The following is a 20,878-nucleotide window of genomic DNA, read 5'->3' on the forward strand; positions in this document are numbered from 1 at the left end:
ATTTGCAATTGTAAGTGTTTGTTCCTACACATTCATCGATGTGCATGTGTTCGCTCCACACTTGAGCGAAAGACATCTGCCTGCTGTATCACTTGACTGGCACTCTGCTTGTTTCATTCCTTCCTGAGAGCCAGTGGCAGGTTGCAAAGTGGATTTATCTGATCTGGACCATGCGTGAGAGCATAATGATATGTACCTCTGCCGAACTATCTGTTTACACTCCCATGTGCATTTTATGTGTGTGTGCGTGTGTTTGTGTGAGCGTTTGTGGGGGGTAGGGTGTTTCACATGTGTATGGATCGGTATGTTTGCATTTTTAGCTCCCTCGACTTCCTCCTTCACAACCAATGCCGACTCTCATTCTTCTTGATTTAGTTGGATGAGATCAAAAGTTGCTGATGAAGGGAAAAGAGTAGACCACCTGAAGCCTGGGGAGATAGAGCAGGAGCAGGCCTTATTAGCACATGGTGCATATGCGATGTGTTCATATTCATGTTTCATTCAATAACCCTACCATTTACACACACGCAGACACGCGGTCTGTTTTGACCGCTCAATCTTTCTGTCCAACATTGCCTGATCTCTTCTTCCCTTTTCCTCTTTCCTTCCTGTGTGTGTGTGTGTGTGTGTGTGTGTGTGTGTGTGTGTGTGTGTGTGTGTGTGTGTGTGTGTGTGTGTGTGTGTGTGTGTGTGTGTGTGTGTGTGTGTGTGTGTGTGTGTGTGTGTGTGTGTGTGTGTGTGTGTGTGTGTGTGTGTGTGTGTGTGTGTGTGTCATACAGCTGGCCATGTGTCGCTGTAGGGTGGAGATGTTGCGCTCAGCAGGTAACACTGAGGAACAGATGATCTGTATGCGGAGGTAGTTTGTGAGTGCATGCATTAGTTTGATATTCATGTGTCTGTGATTTGTGTGTATGTGACACAGAAGTTGAAGGGCATTTCAATCGGTGCTGTCAGCCGGTGTCACCCCGCACTGCCCTGGCTGACAGAGGGCGAGACGAGATCAGCAGGCAGTCTGTCAGATCTGCAGTGAGAAGGGGATGGTGTGTGTGTGTGTGTGTGTGTGTGTGTGTGTGTGTGTGTGTGTGTGTGTGTGTGTGTGCGTGTGTGCTCTCATGCGTGCTCGTGTGCATGCGTGCGTACGTCCTGTGATTTTAAAAAAAATCGAATTTTTATATATATTTCCTTTTTTTCTATGATCATTCAAATTCAATTCAAAACAAATTTAAAACAATCCAACAATTCAACAATTTGGATTAAGTATTTTCAACTTCATGAAAATCATGTATCATGTTCTGACAGCTACCTGGGCAGCTGAGACTAATCTACACAAGCATCATGCATGCAAGTAAAGGGTCAGAGTCCTCACTCTGCCATGAAAGAAAACTAATATAGAGAACAATATGGTAATCGCTTCTGTTACCTACAGAAGAGTGGTCAAGCCAAAAAAGCACATTTAAAGAGCAAAGGGGATGTGAAATAAAACTGCATATAACTTTCATTAAAACTGGTTTGTAGATTTTTGCATAATACTTTAAAAGGTAAATGTATACTTGGAATGCTAGATGTGTAGTTGTTGACAAGCTCAACAATTTCAAAGACGGGTCATGAAAAAAGTCAATTGTGGAACCAAAAACACTGTCATGAGAATGTTGCCTTGGTGTTGCATTATGTAGCATCAAAAGGTTTCTGCCTTTAAAGTCAGTGAGATTAATTTTGCTAAAGTTTATCACTGACATAATGACAAAATTGTGCAACACCAGCTTGATCCTCTTATGTGTGGATCCTAGAGGAAGCTGCAGGTCGTATACTACTGCCATTTTAGGAAGACAAGTCTACGTTACATGTCTGGAAGTTACAGCAGTGGCGTGCGCAGGTCTGCTAGTCTAATCCTTAATTCCTGACAAGAGTTCAATGTTTTTAAAGCTGTTTTTAAGATCCGAGAATTTTAATAACAAATATAACAACTAAAGGTAGGTATCGAGTCTGCAGTATAAAGTGTGTAAACAGAAGATTTGATAAACAGTATCCTGTTTATCCGTGAAGATTAGGAATGTTTCATATAGCTGACATGATTATCAGGATACAAATATGAATACCTCCTCCTTAAATTTTTTTAAAGTAATCTTATAATATTTAAATACCACCTGGCTCTTATGAGTGCACACAATATCTGGAGGTTTGAGGAAACAGGTCAGCACAGACAGAGCATCACAGTTGTAAAGGAGCTTTTCCCATCAGAGTTGTCTTCTTGTATAGCAACCAAAACACTTCAGTTTGATTAATGACTGCAGGGGAATAACTGCCTTGTCCACGTCCTACAGATGTCCTTGTATTTCCTATTTGGCTTGTTTTTGTTCTGTCAGCAGTGGACATTGCCCTGTTAAAAGGTTTTATGATCACTGGACCGTACCACATCACTTTCAGATTGTGGGCAAACATGGTCAACAAATGCATGAGCAACACGTTTTTCTGCAAGGCTGTGTGTGTGCGTCCGTGCGTTGACTAGATGCCATCCAGGAGTCAAGAGAACCATGGGTAATTGGACTCCCGTGTGGCACTGGAATTGTGTCTGGGATGGCTGCCATCCTGTGCGTGTATGCGCCACTGAGGCACATACACATTCGCTTCTGACTGCACCCAGGGGATTGAAATCAGTGCGCTCGTTGGCAAAGTTTCTATTACACACGTGCACAAATACACATACACATGCACACACATAAAGACATCACAATCACACACACATGCAAAGTGGCATTCAAACACACAGAAAGATATAAATGCTTGAACTTTATTTATATAGCGCTTTTCTAGTCTTATCGACGAAAACTGTAGAACCAAAAGAGCTGATTTTATTCCACCATGCTGCTGGTATCTAAGCTTTGTGTGTTGTCTTATCTTAATTCGTGGGGTTTTTTTCTGTTATTCTTACTTTGCATTACTACAATTATCCAAACCTTTTTCTCACTGGTCTCATTGTCTCTCTTCTGTCTGTTATGACAGACAGACAGACAAAATGACTGACTAAGCTCCAGCTCTGTGAATTGAAAATAGATGGTACAAATTGTGTTTTTGCTGGCTTTCCTCAAAGAATGAGCAGAGACGGTGCAGCGATCATCATGAACGATGCTGTTGAACAAGTGCTTTTTATGGATCACCAAGAGCGAGTATGTGAGTGCATGACTGTATGTGAGACACAAAACATCGATGAGGCTATTATATGATTGAGAAATGACTCAAAATTGCTGAAGGACTTGCCAGGATACTCCTAGCTTTCTTCATCGTCCTATCAGTAACGAGTTGGAAAAAAATTGTTCTTGAATCAGCAACCTTATTGACCGTACCAGGCAGGAAGACGAAAAGTTTAGAAAAGGAGCAGATTAATGCATATTTTCACTTAAAAGTTCTGTAATAAGTCTACATCATGCAGTAGAAAGCTTGCTTTTCCCTGACATGCCTGTAATGTTATTGGTTCTCATTGAATGGACTTCAGTAAGAGGGTTCTCCTTTATCTGTAAGGATGGACGCAGACATTGTATCACTAATGGAAAATAAGACTAATGTGAGGCACCACACTCGAGGCAAAGTGCACACTTGAAATCCCATCATGCTGTTCCATAATGTGTTACAGGGCTTCAAAACCGCAGATGGGGGTTAGCTGCTTAAATGCCATGGATGCAGACAGCATTTACATTTACGTTGCATGCTTGGGATTTTGATGTAAGAGACATGGAGGCATATCCAAATCCATATGTAGAAACCACATGCTGCAGTCGTTGGTTTACACCCTCGTACCTTTTTTAATTTTTCACATCATCAAATTATTTTATGAGCTTGTTTTCCTTGCTGTTTGATGGTGGTGAGCAGCTGGCAGTAGAGCTGCCTGACAACACTGTCAAAGGACCCTTTGGATAAGCAGTGCAGCCAAAAAGACTCCATTGTAAAACGGGCATAGCAAAATGAAATTCACCGGGTTACCAATTGCATTACAGTCTGCATTAGCCTTTGGCCTCATCTGTCTAAGGAATAAGAGATAAGTAAGCGCTAGCAGACCACTCACAGGTCAGATATCTAATAGCAGGTCTGTCGACACGGTAACAGAGAGGGCCTATGTGGATCAATGACAGAGTCATACAAGGATGTGAAACTAGGCACAGTACACCGCACACTTAGACAAAATATCCCTCCACTCCTTCAGTGTGTGCATATATGTGGTGATCTCACATGTAGCCTATAGATCCTACACAAGAGCACCTGTCACACACACACACACACACACACCCTCAACACATTGGATATAACTGTATCTCTCTCCATTTTCTCTCTCTCCATCTCATCCATCAACCATCTGCTGTTGCCGATGTTGCTGCTGTAAGCTACAATTCAGCCAGGTCATTTCACATTCAGCTCTTTTCATCCTGTTTGTTTGAATTATCTTTGTGCCACGGGCCTCCTCTGTGCCCCTCTGCCTTGCCTCTGATTGAACTCAGCGTTACCCACGCGATACCATCTGATCAACAAACACATGTTTTAAATGTAATTTTCAGTCAAAAAGCTTTTTTTGTGTGTGTTTGACTCTCTCCAGCGAATTCAATTTTCAACTTTGATATGACAAACTCGAGGCAAGCGAGGCTGTAAACAGTGATGGCCATTTGATTATTTCTATTTGAGTTACTGTGTCATTGCAGTCACCCAACTTTTTTTGAAGGACATACTAGTGGTCTTTTATAATTATGGCACAAAATGTAGGAAGTTGCTACTAATGTGACTACTATGGTTCATATTCATATAGTTTACCCTCTATTTCTCTCACTTGTATTATTGTGTGGCTCAGCAGGTTGAGTCTTAAAGCTCCTGTTTCAGGGGTTTTGATTTCTTCGAGGGGAATGCAGTATTTTTATTTGTTTTCATGTGTTTCCATCTTTAGAGGATCTCGATGCTGTGTTGTCTTTGCAAAGCTGCACTTCTCAGAGACCATCTGTCAGTCAAACTGGGTTTTCTGCCGATATAGTTCAGTCTCAGTAGCTGGTGCTCTCTGTCAGCTGTCACCGCTGATGCTAACCATGCAGTTCTTCTGCTGATGGAAACGTGTAATTCAGCAGTCCCTGTTTTCCGGATTATTTCAACTTTGTCAAGTATCATCTCATTTATAATTTCTGAATATTGAAGCTTTTTAAAATTCAAATAATGACATCTTTTCTTATTGTTGGCAACTTTTTTGTCCACCACTATAAAGCAATGCCAACAATGCTATTAGCTCTATGACCCTGTACTTATGCACAGCATTGGTTTAGCTAAAACCTTAGTAGACAGGACAATGGTATATTTCTGTGATGCTAAGCATTTATATATTTTACCAAGTTTAACATCTTAGTTTAGCATGTTAATGTGAAGCCAATGCGGAAGTGGAATGACCAGCAGACGGCGACTCCACTGGCTACAAAAGAAGTCAGTTTCTAAAGAAGTGTGTGAGAAAATTACTCTCTTTCTCACTTGATTTATAATGTCAGTAAATATTCTCCCCAGCAGTTTATGGTCTCAATCGCTAGTTTTGTATCTTTTTCAACACAGCATGATGTTCATTTGGTGAATTATGGTTCATTTAAAAATAAAATAGACGATAAAGCACATTGTGCAGTGGAGCATGCAGTGGAGCATTGGACGGTACTTGCTGTCAGTCACTGACAGCAAGTACCGTCCAATCGTTGCCTCAAAGTACAGCAAACCAGCCAGCAATAAGCAAACATTATTAATATTATTAATTATGTTTTACTGAACTTTTCATATTAAATGTGTCACTTTTGGTTTCCATGACACTAGATTATCTGGCTGCTTATTGTGTTGATGCTTTTGCATCATTCCAAGTCAACTCAACCAGAGCTCAGCAGCTTGATCTTTTGATTTTGATGATTTCATTTATGATTTTGATTATTTTAAAGAACTGTAGTTGGTCCCCGGGCATTGTACACTGGCAGCCCACAGCAAGCGATGACCTTTTCCCTCGTCGTCAGATATTAATATTTTTCGTTGTTTTGTTTGGTTACTAACCTGCTAAGGAGGGGCGCAAATCAATAAGAGAAGATCTTTTAATAAATTATTGAATAACAATTGTCCTTCTCCTGAACTATCCATCCCCCTCACATTTTAAATGATGGACAAAACCAAAATGTTTTTGTCCGAGTTACTAAATTAATACATGGCCGCTCTGGTAGCTCAGCCGGCTGAAGTGCAGCTAATGCACTAGTTCTCTGTCGTGTTCCTCTGCTTGTCTAAAGTTAGTTAGTTGTTTAAAGTTATTGTTTTACTTGTGTGTGTGTGTTCCAGGTTTCTCGGCGTGCCTCCAGGCAGAGGCAGTTGCCCACTCACTGGCCCGCTGCCCTTTGACCTCATCTACACTGACTACCACGGCCTGCAGCAGATGAAGCAACACATGGGGCTCTCACTCAAGAAACACAAGTTAGTGTGTGTGTGTGTGTGTGTGTGTGTGTGTGTGTGTGTGTGTGTGTGTGTGTGTGTGTGTGTGTGTGTGTGTGTGTGTGTGTGTGTGTGTGTGTGTGTGTGTGTGTGTGTGTGTGTGTGTGTGTGTGTGTACTACGCTGCACTTTGTAGACAAAGCTGTTGGTGTGAGTTTTTGTTTTTCATTTTTGACAACCCTTCAGATATGTCCTGAGTGTGCAGGGCAAGTTTGTGCTTTAACTTAATCAGCATCACCTGATGTGTGTGCTGCTTTACTTATTAATATTTCCGCGTGGGTTTGTGTGTCTGGTGTGTATCTGAAGATGTGTGTATGTCAGCAATTTTCCAGGCAGGGAGGAAGGTTCGTTGGCTGTGTTTATAGATTAATTATTGCTGGTAATAAGGTGTACACATGTCTGTCTAGAGGTCTGAGTGTAACTCACTCAGATGTTACACTCATGTACACACAGATCTACGCACACTTTCTCCCTCCACCAGTCCGCATCCAGCCAATCGACCATAAAATCAAAATGCACAATATGTCAAACACCTGTGATTTTGCTTGATGTAATGGAACAACTTCACAAGACACCACACACATATAAACACACACACTCTGACACACACTGTCCCACACACAAACTGGCACCGTCACCACCTGTCATGCATCATTACTCTGCACAGCAAGAATAAGAAAAGTATTACATGCAGTGTAAGATTAGAGGCATATGAGATATTGACAACTCGTACGTGAACATTGGCACACATCCAATCCCCCCCCCCACACTCACACACACACACACACACACACATGCACACAAACACCAGTTTATTTTCGCTGTTGTTTAAATGCACTCAGAAACTCAACAGGAGGGAGGGAGGTAAACACAGAAATACAGAGTCAGGTAAAAAAAGGAGTAGGAGAAAGTAGAAAGATTAGTGAGATGTTGAAAAAGAAACAGACTGGGAGTTTTTGAATCTATCTATTTTTTTGTTTGTTTATTTATTTAGTATGTTATTTTCTTGCTGTTACAAAAGTCTGCGTAATGGCTTTTGGCATTGCTACGAAGATGGAACAACTAGGCCATAACAGACATAAGAGTGAGGCAGCCAAACAAAATTATCAAACTATTGATCCAAAACCCAAATTTAAAGTCACAAAACCCTGCAAAGCACAGCAATATGAGCCCACATGATCTCCAGAGGTCTTTCATATTGTTACTGTCAAAACGAATGAAGCAGTTTTCACATCTGGGACCTGGATCCGAGCACACTTGATCCCAAAGTCCATTTCCTATGATTTGTGGGTTCAACGAACTGCTCCTCGACTTGAAAAGGTGAGCTTGGGTATGGTTCACTTGAATTCTGGTGCGGTTCACATCAGGTATAAAAAATATACTGCACCAAAACTCGAGAAACCGCTATTTACAATAAAATGTCATAACTGTCCTGTTCAACCACGGCCATAGAAGGATTTCAATGGTCTAATGAAAAAGTGAATCCTTACTTGAATTTTGGGCAGAGGATTAAATTACAATCACGACTGGACACAAGAAGATTGAGAGTATTGAGTGTTGATATGCAAGTGTGCTTGGTGTGGGACAACATTACTAATGTCGTAGAAGGGTAGTGGAGGGGCATATTGCACGCAGGGTACGAAGCACTCGTACCTAATAGGAAAAAACACCCGGAGATGAGCCTTGTCTCCTCCAGCCACCTAAAAAAACAGCATGCAGCCACCGCCTTTGTCCCACTCTCATTTTTCTCGCTCCAATAAATTGGCATCTTCATGTGATGGCAGCAATTGACATTTCACTTTCCTTGTTCTTGCTCCAAGCATAAAGAAGCAACAATAAAACATAAAAGAGAAGAGGGCATCTCCAAGTAGGAGGCCAAATGAAAGTGAAAGAGAGAGACGAAAGACTGAGGATGAGATTAAACGGCGAAGGTGTGAGGGGAGATGGCAACAAAGGAGAATATAGAGAGAACCAAGACAGAGAGATACCACAAAACAGAGGTAGTGTAAGGTGTCAGGAGTCAACCTGACACCACATATAAAGGGCCGCTCCATGTATTTTTAAAATCCAATTATGAGCAAGAGAAATGCATTGCGGGTGGGTTGGGGAGCTATTTTCCCAGCACACAAACCTGTTTTGCTGTCTCCCTCTTTCTCACAACCTCCTCTCTTTCTTTCTCTCTCTCTCTGTCTCTCTCTCTCACACAAACACACACACACACACACACACACACACACAATCCCACATTTCCCCCAGCCGAGATGCCAGTCAGCCTGCAGTCTGCACCTAATTGCTTGCTGAGGTCAGCAGCTCCCAGCTCCGTCATTACCGCGCGGCGTCTCGATTTCTGCTTTCCCTAACAGGATGTGACTTTTAGTGTTTGTAAGAGATGGTCTCTTTGTTGGCCGGAAGCTTGCAGTGAGGGTATCATCTGAATTTTCCAGCAACACAGGTGAAACAAGGAACATCTATTCTCACTTTCACGAGAGGATGCACCTCGGTGATTTCAAATTCATGGAGAGGAATGGCCGGGATAATCATTTCTTTGTGCACTTGGGAGCTCAGGTGAAGATTTGTTAACACACTACGAGCTTTAGAGAATTCACTTAAATCCACAGTCAGGTGTATGATGGGGAGGAATTCACTATTAATTCATTCTGATTTATTGTAGAGCAAGAAACCTACACCTACTCCAGTATTTCCCTTCCAGGCATTCATACCTTTACCATGCTAACCCAACTGTTCCATAATCCAGAGTTTTCCATAAGCACCTGGCTGTTGACTGGATGGCTGGCTGCTACTACAAATCCAGCTGACCACTTTCTTGCTGTTTCTAGTCTCCCTCACTTTTTATGACCTCAAAAACTACTTCAATGCTTCAAACTGGATGAAAATGTCAGTCATTGGACGTCTGGTTCCTAAGTTGTCAAAGATAGAGCTCTTATAGACCAGCATCTGCCCAATAGTGTAAAAGAAATGCAGATTATTTTATGTAAACCCCAATAACTTCCACTACTCATATTCAAAGCCCTGGTCCAGCCATGTAGAGCCCAAATACATATTCAGATCCTCAACAGCCCCTCACTCCATACAACCACCAACAAGAGTCTAGACCCTGGGAGGGTTTCCCTTCCCCCTTTTAATAATCATGATAAAATCTCCAAGAGGTCTAATTGCATCACTTCTCATCGTGTCACTTTCTCTTCTGTCGTGCACGGCAAAAACATGTTGTTCGTCTGTCAAATGTTGCCTCTCCTGATTGAAATGAAGTTACATTCTACAAATGTTGCATGAAATGTTGCAAGTTACATTGAAGGCACTAGTGAAAATCAATGTCCACAACCCCCTGAGGTTTAGGACCAGTCAATTACATACCTATTCACCTCTCTCTCTCTGTCTGTCTCATCTCATAAGGTTACACCAGTTCTAGTTGAGCCCTGTGCACTGAAAGGGATCATTAATCAAGTGCTCTGAGCTTTGGGGCCCTTCAGCTCCCTTTAATTACTTTTTTTTTATGCTCCCACTAACATTCACATTCATTTATTATGCCTGGACAACATGCTGCTGTCCTGTCTGGTTTGTGTGTGTGTGTTTGTGTGTGTGTGGGGGTGTGGGTGCGCGTGTGTGTGCCGGTGCATGTGCACTGCCGTTAAAGATGCTGATCGCCGATAAGAGACAGTCTTAAATCACACCCACTCATCTTATAATGGGACGAGCATATTGATTTCCTCTACATGGCAAATTTACTGCTCGGCTAGAGGCAGATTGGAGAAGATATCCAGGGGAATACCTAAAAAAACAAACCTTACCTAGACGGAAGATGATCTAGGGCGCCTGTACTTCCCTGGAGCCTGCTCACTCTTTGGGGACACATCACTAACAATTCCGCTTAAGCTAAGGAGCTAGTTTCATGGGAGGTAACAGCAGTTGTTTCTTTTGATTGTTGTGGATCTGTCATCTTGCTCAATCTCCCGCTCACATCTCTGAGGTGAGATAATGATTCTCTAAAGCGTAGTTACTGTAATAAATTACTGCTGCCTGCTCTCCAAGGGGAGTTGTTTTGAAAATCAATTTTTACGTTCAAGAATGATGTGGCTTTAAGTTTTTTTAGTTTCCAGGGCCCAAAATGCCTGCGTTAAGGCATGTAGGTGCAGTGAAGAATATTTAATTAAATTGATAGGCTTACAGTCTCTATGGTAGGCAGGTTGGAAGGCAGGCAGGCAGACAAAGTCCAACTCCAAGGAACAAAGTAGAAAACACAAAGCAATCATCAGGGGGTAGAATAGAACCACTAAACTAGACTGGGTAGACAAACAGAAGTGAACAGAGAAGAGCAGAATCACAAGGCTATAGACTGACTGAGACAAATGGGAGCACAAGCAAAACCGGCGAGACGAACAGACAAACTGACAAAGACGACTGGGAGCACAGCGACCAAATGCTCGAGGGAGGCAGGGATAATTGGACACAAGTAAACGAGGGCAGAGGAGACAGGCACGAGAGAGGGGAAACAAGGAAAAGACAGGGAGTAAAACAGGCATAACACTCACTAGGTGAGCAACCACAAAGTAAAAGGGGAAGGAAGTTCAAAGTCCAAACAAAAAAAGTTCACAAGGTCCAAAAGAGTTCCAGAGGAGTGATTTTAAGCTGCCCCTTATCCTGGCAGATCGTCATGTCCACCATGTTCTGAGCTGGATGACCATCTTCCTGATTTGAAATAATTAGTTTCTGAGGGTTTCATTAGTCCAAGACATTTGGCAATTTTCTCAACAGACGAGCATCTATTGTAGTGATCCAATCAGTGGCACGACTTTTAAGCCCCTTGACAACACTTCCCCAGCTGCTCTGACATAATGATTATCTACAATCACTGGGTTTTTCATTCCAGCTCGGTTCCCCAGTAACATTCGGAGTTTTCCCCACCTGCTTTCAACATTCTTCCAGTTCCACAGGACAACAACAACATGCTCAAGTAGTTCTACTTCACAAAGTCTAAAACAGAATAATGGGTATAGTGTCACGAGTAAGCCGCAGAATTTGCTAAAGTAATGAAGGATAAATGATAGATGGAGGAGTATTGAAAATCACAGCACTTGGACAGAAAGGATCACTGCCTGTAAAACAATTAACCATCACCAAATTGTGCTTAAAATGTTGAATGTTCTTCAATTCAAAATGTAAACCATTTGCTAAAGGATGATCAATGTACAGTATAAGTTATTAGTAAGTTATTATTATTGATATTCATGAACTACATAGTGATGTGGGGTTTTTTTTACATAAAGCCATATGTAATAACAGGTAATGAGCATCCACAGGTGATATATATGATGGGATTTTTTCCAAAGAAAAAATATTTCTTACACCAGGTCATCAGGACAAGAATGAGGAAAGGTCAAATGGAAGAAGGCATAACACTGAATTTGTGTGTGTAAAGTCTGTACAATGGTCTTAGCTCCTATCATTCTGTTTCTGAAACTTCTTTTTCTTCCAAAACTGCTGAGCAAATAGGAGACACAGAGACAGTGATGGAGGGAAACTAATACTCAGACACAGTGAGAGTCAGAGGCGTCTGGTTTGCAGTAAACTGACACAATCAGCTGATAAGCCTGCAGCCCAATGCTTGCATTAAGGCAGTGAAATGATATATTGCGTCTCCCTTCCCTGCTGTGTTGCACGTGGTGTCCTGATGTGGCTGTGTGTTGCGTATGCGTGTGCTCCACTGATGGCAAACTGGGCAGCCTCTGGACCTGGAGCACAAACTGAACTGTCACATAGAATTGGAAGTGTTCCATTTTAATCAGGCAATGAGCCACCGAAAAATGATTGGAGCATTTGTGTGTGAATGTGGGTGTGGCGGCTTTCAGCTGAAACCAACACATCCCACTGCACAAATGTCAAAAAACACAGAGATATCAAGCACAGATGCACAACAATAATAATATATATAATAATAAGCTTTATTTATGTAGCACCTATAAAATCGGGCTTTGCAAAGTGCTTTGACAGACCAAGTAGACAGGATACTCAGGGGAAGTCACATTTAAAACACATTTACACTAATAAAACACAAGAAATAACAGCAATGACAGGGAAACGTCGTGTAAAAACAGTAAATACAAATAAAAAGAATGAGAACAATCAAAAGAGAAGGACAAACATTGTGTAAAAGCGAACAAAAAGATGACAAAAAAAGGGTTTTAAGAAGAGATCTAAAAGATATCTGAAAACCTTATCTCCTCAGGCAGGTCGTTCCAAAGTCGAGACTCAGGGACGGCCACAAGGGCACCGCCCGAGGACCTACAGTAAGACTGGACCCAGGAGAGCTTTGACAGTGATCAACCAGTAAGAAGCCTAGCTGCTGCATTGTGAACTAGTTGGAGGCGGGAGAGTGAATAATCGAGTTGAGAAACTGCATGTGGTCTTCTTGTTAATAAGTAGTGTTCCAACAAGTTGAGAGAGAGGAACACATCTGCTTTGTGTCAGCATATTGAAGCTAAGGGTCAGAGACTTATTTGCAAAGAGCATGTTGCCTTCCCATTTCAATACAGACAAACTGTCACTGTGCGACCGTGAGATGCTGAGGTGTGCTGCCATTTATATATCAAAGTTTAAAAAAAACTCTGCTGTTGTCCAGTGAAACACAGGTTTGTCTAACTACTCGTAGTTAAAGGCCAAAATCTGTTTGCGACAAAGCACCACCCTGCCATATTCTCCTCACCTCGGAGGACTGTTGAGCCCTGAGCAGCCGTTTAACCCAGATTAGCCCCATACTCTGATCTCCCGATAGATATTCAGCTCAGCTACTCCTCCTCTTATCCCCCCCCCCCCCCCCCCATCTTATCTGTGGGCAGAAACATTTCCACCGTTTCAGAGCTGCCGAGGGTTTGGAGGGAGAGAGCAGGAGGGGAGACGGAGACAAGGGAAGCCGACATCTGTTCTTAATAATTCATCGTCGGCCCCTGTGACTCTTACAAATAGACACACAGCATTCACTGCAGAATCTCGTTCTCGATGCCTCAAAAACAAAGCTACATGATAAGTGCATGGTTGTTTTTTGACTCCCTCTTGAAGATAAGACCCAAGCTCTTTCTCTGTCAATTTAAAGGTCGGCCTCTGGCGAGCTGCAGTCGATGACGGAAATTTCGACAGCATTGTCGAACAACGGCCTGTATTAAAGCTCCTGAAAATATATTTAAACATGAAAACAAACACTTGTTTTCTTGCAGCAGATGTCTGCAGCTAAATGCTGCTCTCGGAATTGAAGGTAAGAGGGACGGCAACTGTTGCTGAGTTCCAGGGGGAATCGTTGGTCTCCCCAGGGTAAAGGCTTTCTGTTCAAAACACTTCAGCACCACTAAGATGTAGAAAACATGGCATATCCTCCAAGCATTTCCAGTGCAGCTACAATGAGGAAAAAGGAGGACTTTTGCTCTGCTTATCAGAATGAAAGATGTTTTTCTTTATTTTTCTGGACTCGTGGTTTATCCTTGTGTTCAACAAGTTCAAAAAAATCCACCATAGATTCGTCACAATTTCTCCACTGCGAGCCGCTTCAATGCAACATTAAACAGAACAGCAGAAAAACATGTTGTACTTAAGATGGAGTGTGGTTGAAAAAATGTTGTTGTTTGTTGAAGACTCTGAATGGACTCCTTTAACGTGAAAGGCCGGGGAAATGCTACAGAGGCATCAGTAGGCTAATTTTCTTTAACCTTGTTAGATATGCTGCTGTGAAGTTTGAACTGTAAAACGTGGGCATAACTCTCCTGTGGTTATTTTTTCGCGTTGCAGTTCTGTTTTCACAGATTCTTCCCTCAAAATGATTTAATTTGTGGATTGGCCAGCGTGTAAGATTTTCACCAACTCAGTACAGAATCTGATAGTACAGACTACGTGCTCAGTCTGTGAGGGATTAATACGAGCCGAAGGTAGAGTCCACTTCCAGGTCCCTGAGACAATTTTCCAGTAAAAAAAACACTAACTGTGTGTGTGTGTGTGTGTGTGTATGTGATTCTATTTTGTGTGTTCCTGCACAGCTTCAGTTGCGCTTCATTGTAGTTCTACTCATCGATCGTCTGGACAGCGATCAGTGCTCTATTATTCCTCCAGCCTCTGAGCCTCTGTGATTTTTTTTCTTTTTTCTTTTGCCTGCTCGCTTTTCTGTTACTTGTCATCTTCAAGTAAAACCTCCAACGCTTGCACTACATAGACAACGCTCCTGTTTTCTTGTTGTTCTCTTTTAGGGCTTCTTCTCTTTTTTTCATTTTTTGACAACCCTTCATATGAGGACCATCATTAGGGGTAGTGTGCTAAATATTGTTGTTATTTTGTAGTATTTGTTTTCTTTAACTCGAGGCCTCAAGGCGACAGTTCACAAAGCAGTGGGTGACATCACAGTGGGTTGCCACTTGGTTCCAACTTCATGAAGATGTGATTCAAAGAATTATAGTGACAGCTATCAAGTTATAGTGGTTGACAAAATGAATTTGTCTAACAATCATCTAGTCAGTCATTAGTTTGTTATATTGCGTCTCAAACCACCACCAAGTGTTTATATACAGGTTATGACTACTAAATATGAGTTGAGACAAATTGTTCATGGAACACAGCAGATACAACAGGAGCCTTTAACTTTAAAGGGAATGTCCTGTGTCTTTTTTACAGGTGCCACATCCGGGTGATTGACACCTTTGGGACGGAGCCAGCTTACAATCATGAGGAGTATGCAACCCTGCACGGCTACCGGACCAACTGGGGCTACTGGAACCTCAACGCCAGGCAGTACATGACCATGTTCCGTAAGGAAAAGTTCACTTACTTAAGAAGTCCTAATTGAATGTGTTTTTTTATCTGTACCGTCAGTATGCAATTTTTTGTTTGAAAGAATTCTCATTTAATTCAAATGAGTAAATCATATAATATGTAGAATGTGCCAACATTATTTTGAGTATCGCAAAACATTTCATCCTAAAAAAACCTCCCATCAGCTGCAGCATTTTTACTATCCAACTTCAAACCATGAACGTTAAGACTCTGCCTTGTAATACACAACATATGTTATCAGTGTTGAAATTTATTCTGAATATGAAAAAAAAATGACATCAATGCAGTGTTTTCTGTGACTTTCTTTGACAGGTCTGGCTGCTTGTTCACATTAATGTGATGTAATGTGTTTAATGCTGCTATTTTCAGCAACACCACAGCTTTTAGTGTCCCTTCAAGCTGCATCCGTTCTTCTTTTTCTCGTTTGCTTTTCTTGTCTTGTTTAATGCTACATACTGTAAATACCTCGACACTCTCTACTAAGACTACTTAACTCTCTCCTGCTCTCACGTTCAGTTCTCAACCGCGTCGTGCCCATTCAGCTACAGCTGACCCTCAACATTAGCGTTAACGTGTGGCTTACTGTCTTAACACCCTCCTAAGCTGTAATGATTGACTCGGCTTCATCAGCTGCTTCATACTTGTGAAAGAGCAGAAGGCTCCATCATTTTTTTTACGGTTATTCAATATATGACAATGTCCATTGGTAACCAATAAAATGGCTGTAACTGTGAGGATAAAAAGTTGGTGGTGGTTTTGAAAAGGTCACTCTCCAAGAGTTTAACAGCAGAAATGAAAACAAAAGAAATCATAAATTAATCGGTTGTTGTTTTCCATCCGGTAAAATACTAGGATTTATTGAACTGAACTGAACTGAAGTAAACAAGGCTGTAGTGCTCCTTCTGTCTTTCTTCTCTGGTTCTCACTAACTGTCAAACTTTCTTTCTCCCCCTCTCTTTGTGTGATGCTTTCTCTCTCTGTGCTACTACCCTGCTTTTCCCTATTACTATTACACACACACACACACACACACACACACACCAAATTCAGCTCACACACCAGACAACTCATTCATGGGCTTCGTTTCGGAGGAGCTTAATGAGACGGAGAAGAGGAGCATCCAGCAGAACAAAGTCAACAACATGGCTGTTGTGTACGGAAAAGAGGCCAGCATGTGGAAGGTACAGACCACAAATCCCACACACACAATAACTACATTTTTGTTGTTGCGGCCATTGATCCTGAAGCCGTATAAAAGCTTTCTTTATAGCGAAGGCTGTTTGATCCCTATGATAAAAAAACTATCTGAAACTGTCTCAGTATTTAACTATTATTGTTCATCTTGTGTGTACCTTTGTGCATACAACAAATACACACTATATATATATGTTCATGTGTGTACATTGTCATCGTTGCTTACATATATATGAAAGCAACAATGACAATGTACACATATGCACTATATCCCTGTGCTCACACATGCACTGTATGTTCATGCACATATGCCTTTGTATACAATATACAGCCCAGTGCATTTTCCACTTGCACACATAAACAAACGTGTTGTTGTGTATACACAACAACAATGTTCCATTGTGTGTTGCACTATCAAATTTAAACAGATGAGTTAGTACAAGAGCTTAACAGCTGAATTCTCTGTCAGTGCTGACATGCAAATTCACACACACACACACACACACACACACGTGCGAGCACACACTACCTCCAACCATAAACTGCAGTGTTAACAGAAAAATCCAATGACAGCGTTTTGCCCGCTCCCCGACTGTTTGTCCCATTACAGTTCAGCTTCACATGACACATACACAATTGCACTCTTTTAATTTACAGGCAATTTTGATCTGAACACACGCCGCCTGCTCTTCCTTCACATAGTGTAGAAGGGCACAGTGGTGCCACCATTGTTAGAGTGGTGATAGTGATGTTGTCTGTTCATACAGTTGCCTGAATTTCTTTATATATCTGTGGCTCGTGAAAAATCACAATACTCTGCCAAAGCCTGATGAAAAGGCAGAAAATGTATCATGTTTTTTTCACATTGTTTTTTGGTTTTCAAAATTATTGTACTGTTCATATCTTGAGGATCTATCTACACTTTTGTCTGATTATGTTTTCCTCTTATGCTTTCTGCTTTTCTTGCTGTCTGGCTGGATGGTCATTAGCTTCAGGTAAGAGCCTGTTCAACAAATAGTCCTGTCATGTCCATCTCAGAGCCCAAAGGTACAAATTACTCTGGGCAGTTAACATGTCAAGGACCACACACACAAACACACATAGACATGTGTTTTATGAGAAGCTATTTGTGACTGTGTACACTCAGATGCACCGCAGCCGTCACTCTTCAGAGTTTTATGCATAACAGTGATTATCTTTTTTATGCTGCTACTTGTCAGAGAGCACAATGGCTGGTTAGGTAACCAGTCACTTGAAGGATGTGATTTTTGTGATGTAAACTGATGATTCACTTTCTTACAACTGAAACTTTTTTGACAATACAACTTGGTTAATGTGGCCAATGCAGCACCAATGGATGATGCTGGTCTGCACATGTGGCTCCCACTTTATTCACGAGCAGTCATCTCATCACCCACGATGAGTTGTAAATCGAGGCTCCCAACCAGTTAGAGCCACTGAAGCATCTCGGATGATAATTGACTTTACGCTAAGCCCCTCCCCCAGACAGCAACTGTCCGATCATAGATTAGCAACTGTAACCAGTGGAAATGACTCTGTCCTGCTCTTTATTGGATTTAGGAAAGTTAAAACTCAGCAAACACTACATATGATTACACCTCGGTTTGTCTTTTCTCCTGATAAGTCAAAATGAAAGTTAAACTAAGCAGCAGAACCATGGTTTATTTACAACAAAATAATGACTTGCACATGGATCATCCACTAGTGCCAAATAAAGCTTTGGCCTCAATCCTTTGAAATGCTTATTTAAGGCCTTTCTTGCAGGGGTTTTTTAATTTTAAAACCAATTAACTAGAAACAGTTAAAGTCATTCAGACACAGTGTTTGGACCAACTCTTGGAGCTCAAATAAAGCTCAGGCAGTAACAATTTTCAGCCAGCAAATCGATCAGGTGCCAGCTGGAAAGTGGAAGGCCGTCTCTCTCTGCCCCATTATGAAATCACAGACCTGCCACTGTTTTCATTGCAATCCACGTGGATAATCTGTGAGAGACAGAATGCTTGACAGGTGTAGCAACAGCAACGAAGGTATGAGGCTTAGCGAATAATTCCTCCTTTGTGTGATCGCATCCTTTCAACGCGCCATGCAAACCGGACTCAATGCGTTAATGTCCCGAAAACCGCTTCCTTAAATCCACATGAAATGAGCTGAGCTATAAAAACCAGCACATCAGCACATACTCATTATCAATTCCTGATCCTATCCGCGTGTGAGGGTTAGATTGGACACACACACACACACACACACACACACACACACACACACACACACACACACACACACACACACACACAGCTGCTCTTCCACGCACGTTTCTCCTTCTGCTAATTCATGTTGTCTGCTGCACTTAGCGCTTGAGCTAATCTCCTAATTGGCTGGGAAAATCCTCACAGAGGAAGCTATCGATTGCTACAGCCTCCTATTACGGCTGCGGGGGTTCCACCACAGAGCAGGGGGGTTACAGTAAGCTGCTTAACACTGGACAGCCAGTCAATACTCTGGCCCCGGGGCCGGGCTCTGTTCACATGATTCAGTTTTGGTTGTTGTTTGTTTTTTTTAGTTCTCGCAGTCATCCTGCTCAACCTTGACTTTAAAAGTGTGACCCCTTGGCTCTCTCACAAACAAACATATTATGTTAATATTGTTTGCAAAACTAAGCAGAGAGATGAATGCACAGCTATGACGGAGCAGCACACCTCAGCCAAAGTCAAGCAAAGTTTAATGAGGCTTTATTTTTATTTATATTTTTATTTTTCCCCTCTCAGCTAATATTTATTTCTGCTTTTTTGTTCTTGTTGTTTTTTTCAGTAAACAATCTGATGATTTAATGAATGGATAATATTCTTTCACTTACTTACTTTGAAATCAGATTGTGCATCTCTGGCCTGGGTTTAATCCTTGAACAAAGAAGCATCTCTGTAGGTAGCAATGAAAAGTGTACAGGTGTAAAATCCAAAATGTGTCAGACAGTGAGAAAACGGGGTAGTGTCAGCAGCCCCGCAGAGTGGTTCACATGCACAAAAACAGGCCGGTTTCTCCTCTTTATGAGAAACTTTTGGCCAGATCCATACACCTAGGGCAAATTTCTCCCTGTTTGGGGGTTTTAATATTACAGAATAACATAGATATTTGATTGCTGTCTCAAAACGCATCACTGGAGTTAAAGTAGTTAATGTTTGCCTTTGTTAACATGTACAGTCTGTGATCAAATAACACAACAAGAACCATTTATATCATAAAAGTCACGGGTAAAATACAGTAAAAGTGAATGTAGAGAGCAGGAGCTGAGAGAATGGAGGGTCAGCCAGCTGAGATTCTGTCTGAGAGTAACTGCCAGTCACTTCTTTAAGAGTTTTGTTCTTTATTAAGTCAAGGAGGCGTAAAAGGAAGATGCATTTCCTGTTCCGTCTTGCATTTTTCTATGTGGACAGAAATCTGTGTAAAGTTGATCTGAAAATGTTGCTGTGGAAAGTTGTTTTCACATGTAAAAGGTGTTTTGTAGGGCGTAGTCTTAGATATTGTGAAATACACACATACTCGCACCAAAAGCGGAATGTCACACATTCAGAGAGCAGACAACTCCCACGAAGATCAGAAATAAAACACAAACCGCACTCATTGTTTGTACTCGAGAGTCTTGTTCTTCTCTATGCTGTCATAAATCCTCCTCTTCACTCCGCAGCCTCCATCTCACCAACCCATCTTTTTCCCCATCCTCCTCTCCCAGCAGGGTAAGGAGGGTTTCCTGCAGATTCTCCACAGGTACATGGAGGTCCACGGCACAGTGTACTACGAGACCCAGAGACCTCCGGAGGTCCCGGCCTTTGTGAAGAACCACGGCCTGCTGCCGCAGCATGAACTGCAGCAACTGCTACGCAAGGCCAAGGCAAGAGACTATAAAAAAGATTACCTTCACAAATACTCCTACCTCCACTCACATTTAATCAGAAGCTGTGTAGTTTTTTTTATAAACATACAACACATTACAATAACATCTATAAAAACATGTTGAAGTGAATTACCGTAATTATAAAATACATTTTTGTGATTTTTTTTTGTTTGTTCTAGCTCTTTATTGGCTTTGGTTTCCCCTACGAAGGTCCCGCCCCTCTTGAAGCAATAGCCAATGGCTGCATTTTTCTCCAGCCCAAGTTCCACCCGCCTCACAGCTCGCTCAATCACGAGTTTTTCCGAGGCAAACCCACCTCGAGAGAGGTAAGATCATTGCTGCCGGTCGCTACTGCACACCCAACTATTCATCAGTAGATCTTATATAATCGATTGATACAAAAAGTTACAATGTTGGATGTTCATATTAAACACGGCCAAAGTTTCAAATAATGATGTAAACGTATGTAAAAGAAATC

At 41.7% G+C, this 20,878-nt stretch overlaps 1 protein-coding gene across 5 annotated transcripts in view; it reads left to right on the forward strand.

Moving 5' to 3' along the window:
• Positions 1-20,878, forward strand: part of LOC118312957 (alpha-1,6-mannosylglycoprotein 6-beta-N-acetylglucosaminyltransferase B-like) — a 90,067-nt gene that overhangs the window by 61,699 nt on the left and 7,490 nt on the right. For 2 of the 5 annotated variants that reach the window (XM_035638057.2, XM_035638060.2), the window contains exons 9-14: positions 6,322-6,453; positions 15,138-15,271; positions 16,347-16,477; positions 17,480-17,485; positions 20,239-20,397; positions 20,580-20,726. In XM_035638057.2, coding sequence (XP_035493950.2) covers positions 6,322-6,453; positions 15,138-15,271; positions 16,347-16,477; positions 17,480-17,485; positions 20,239-20,397; positions 20,580-20,726 — 709 coding nt within the window. The remainder of the gene's footprint in view (positions 1-6,321; positions 6,454-15,137; positions 15,272-16,346; positions 16,478-17,479; positions 17,486-20,238; positions 20,398-20,579; positions 20,727-20,878) is intronic. The other 3 variants (XM_035638059.2, XM_035638061.2, XM_035638062.2) reach the window with 3 other exon arrangements.

The sequence above is a fragment of the Scophthalmus maximus genome, chromosome 8, assembly GCF_022379125.1.
Source record: "Scophthalmus maximus strain ysfricsl-2021 chromosome 8, ASM2237912v1, whole genome shotgun sequence".
Classification (NCBI taxonomy): Eukaryota; Metazoa; Chordata; class Actinopteri; order Pleuronectiformes; family Scophthalmidae; genus Scophthalmus; species Scophthalmus maximus.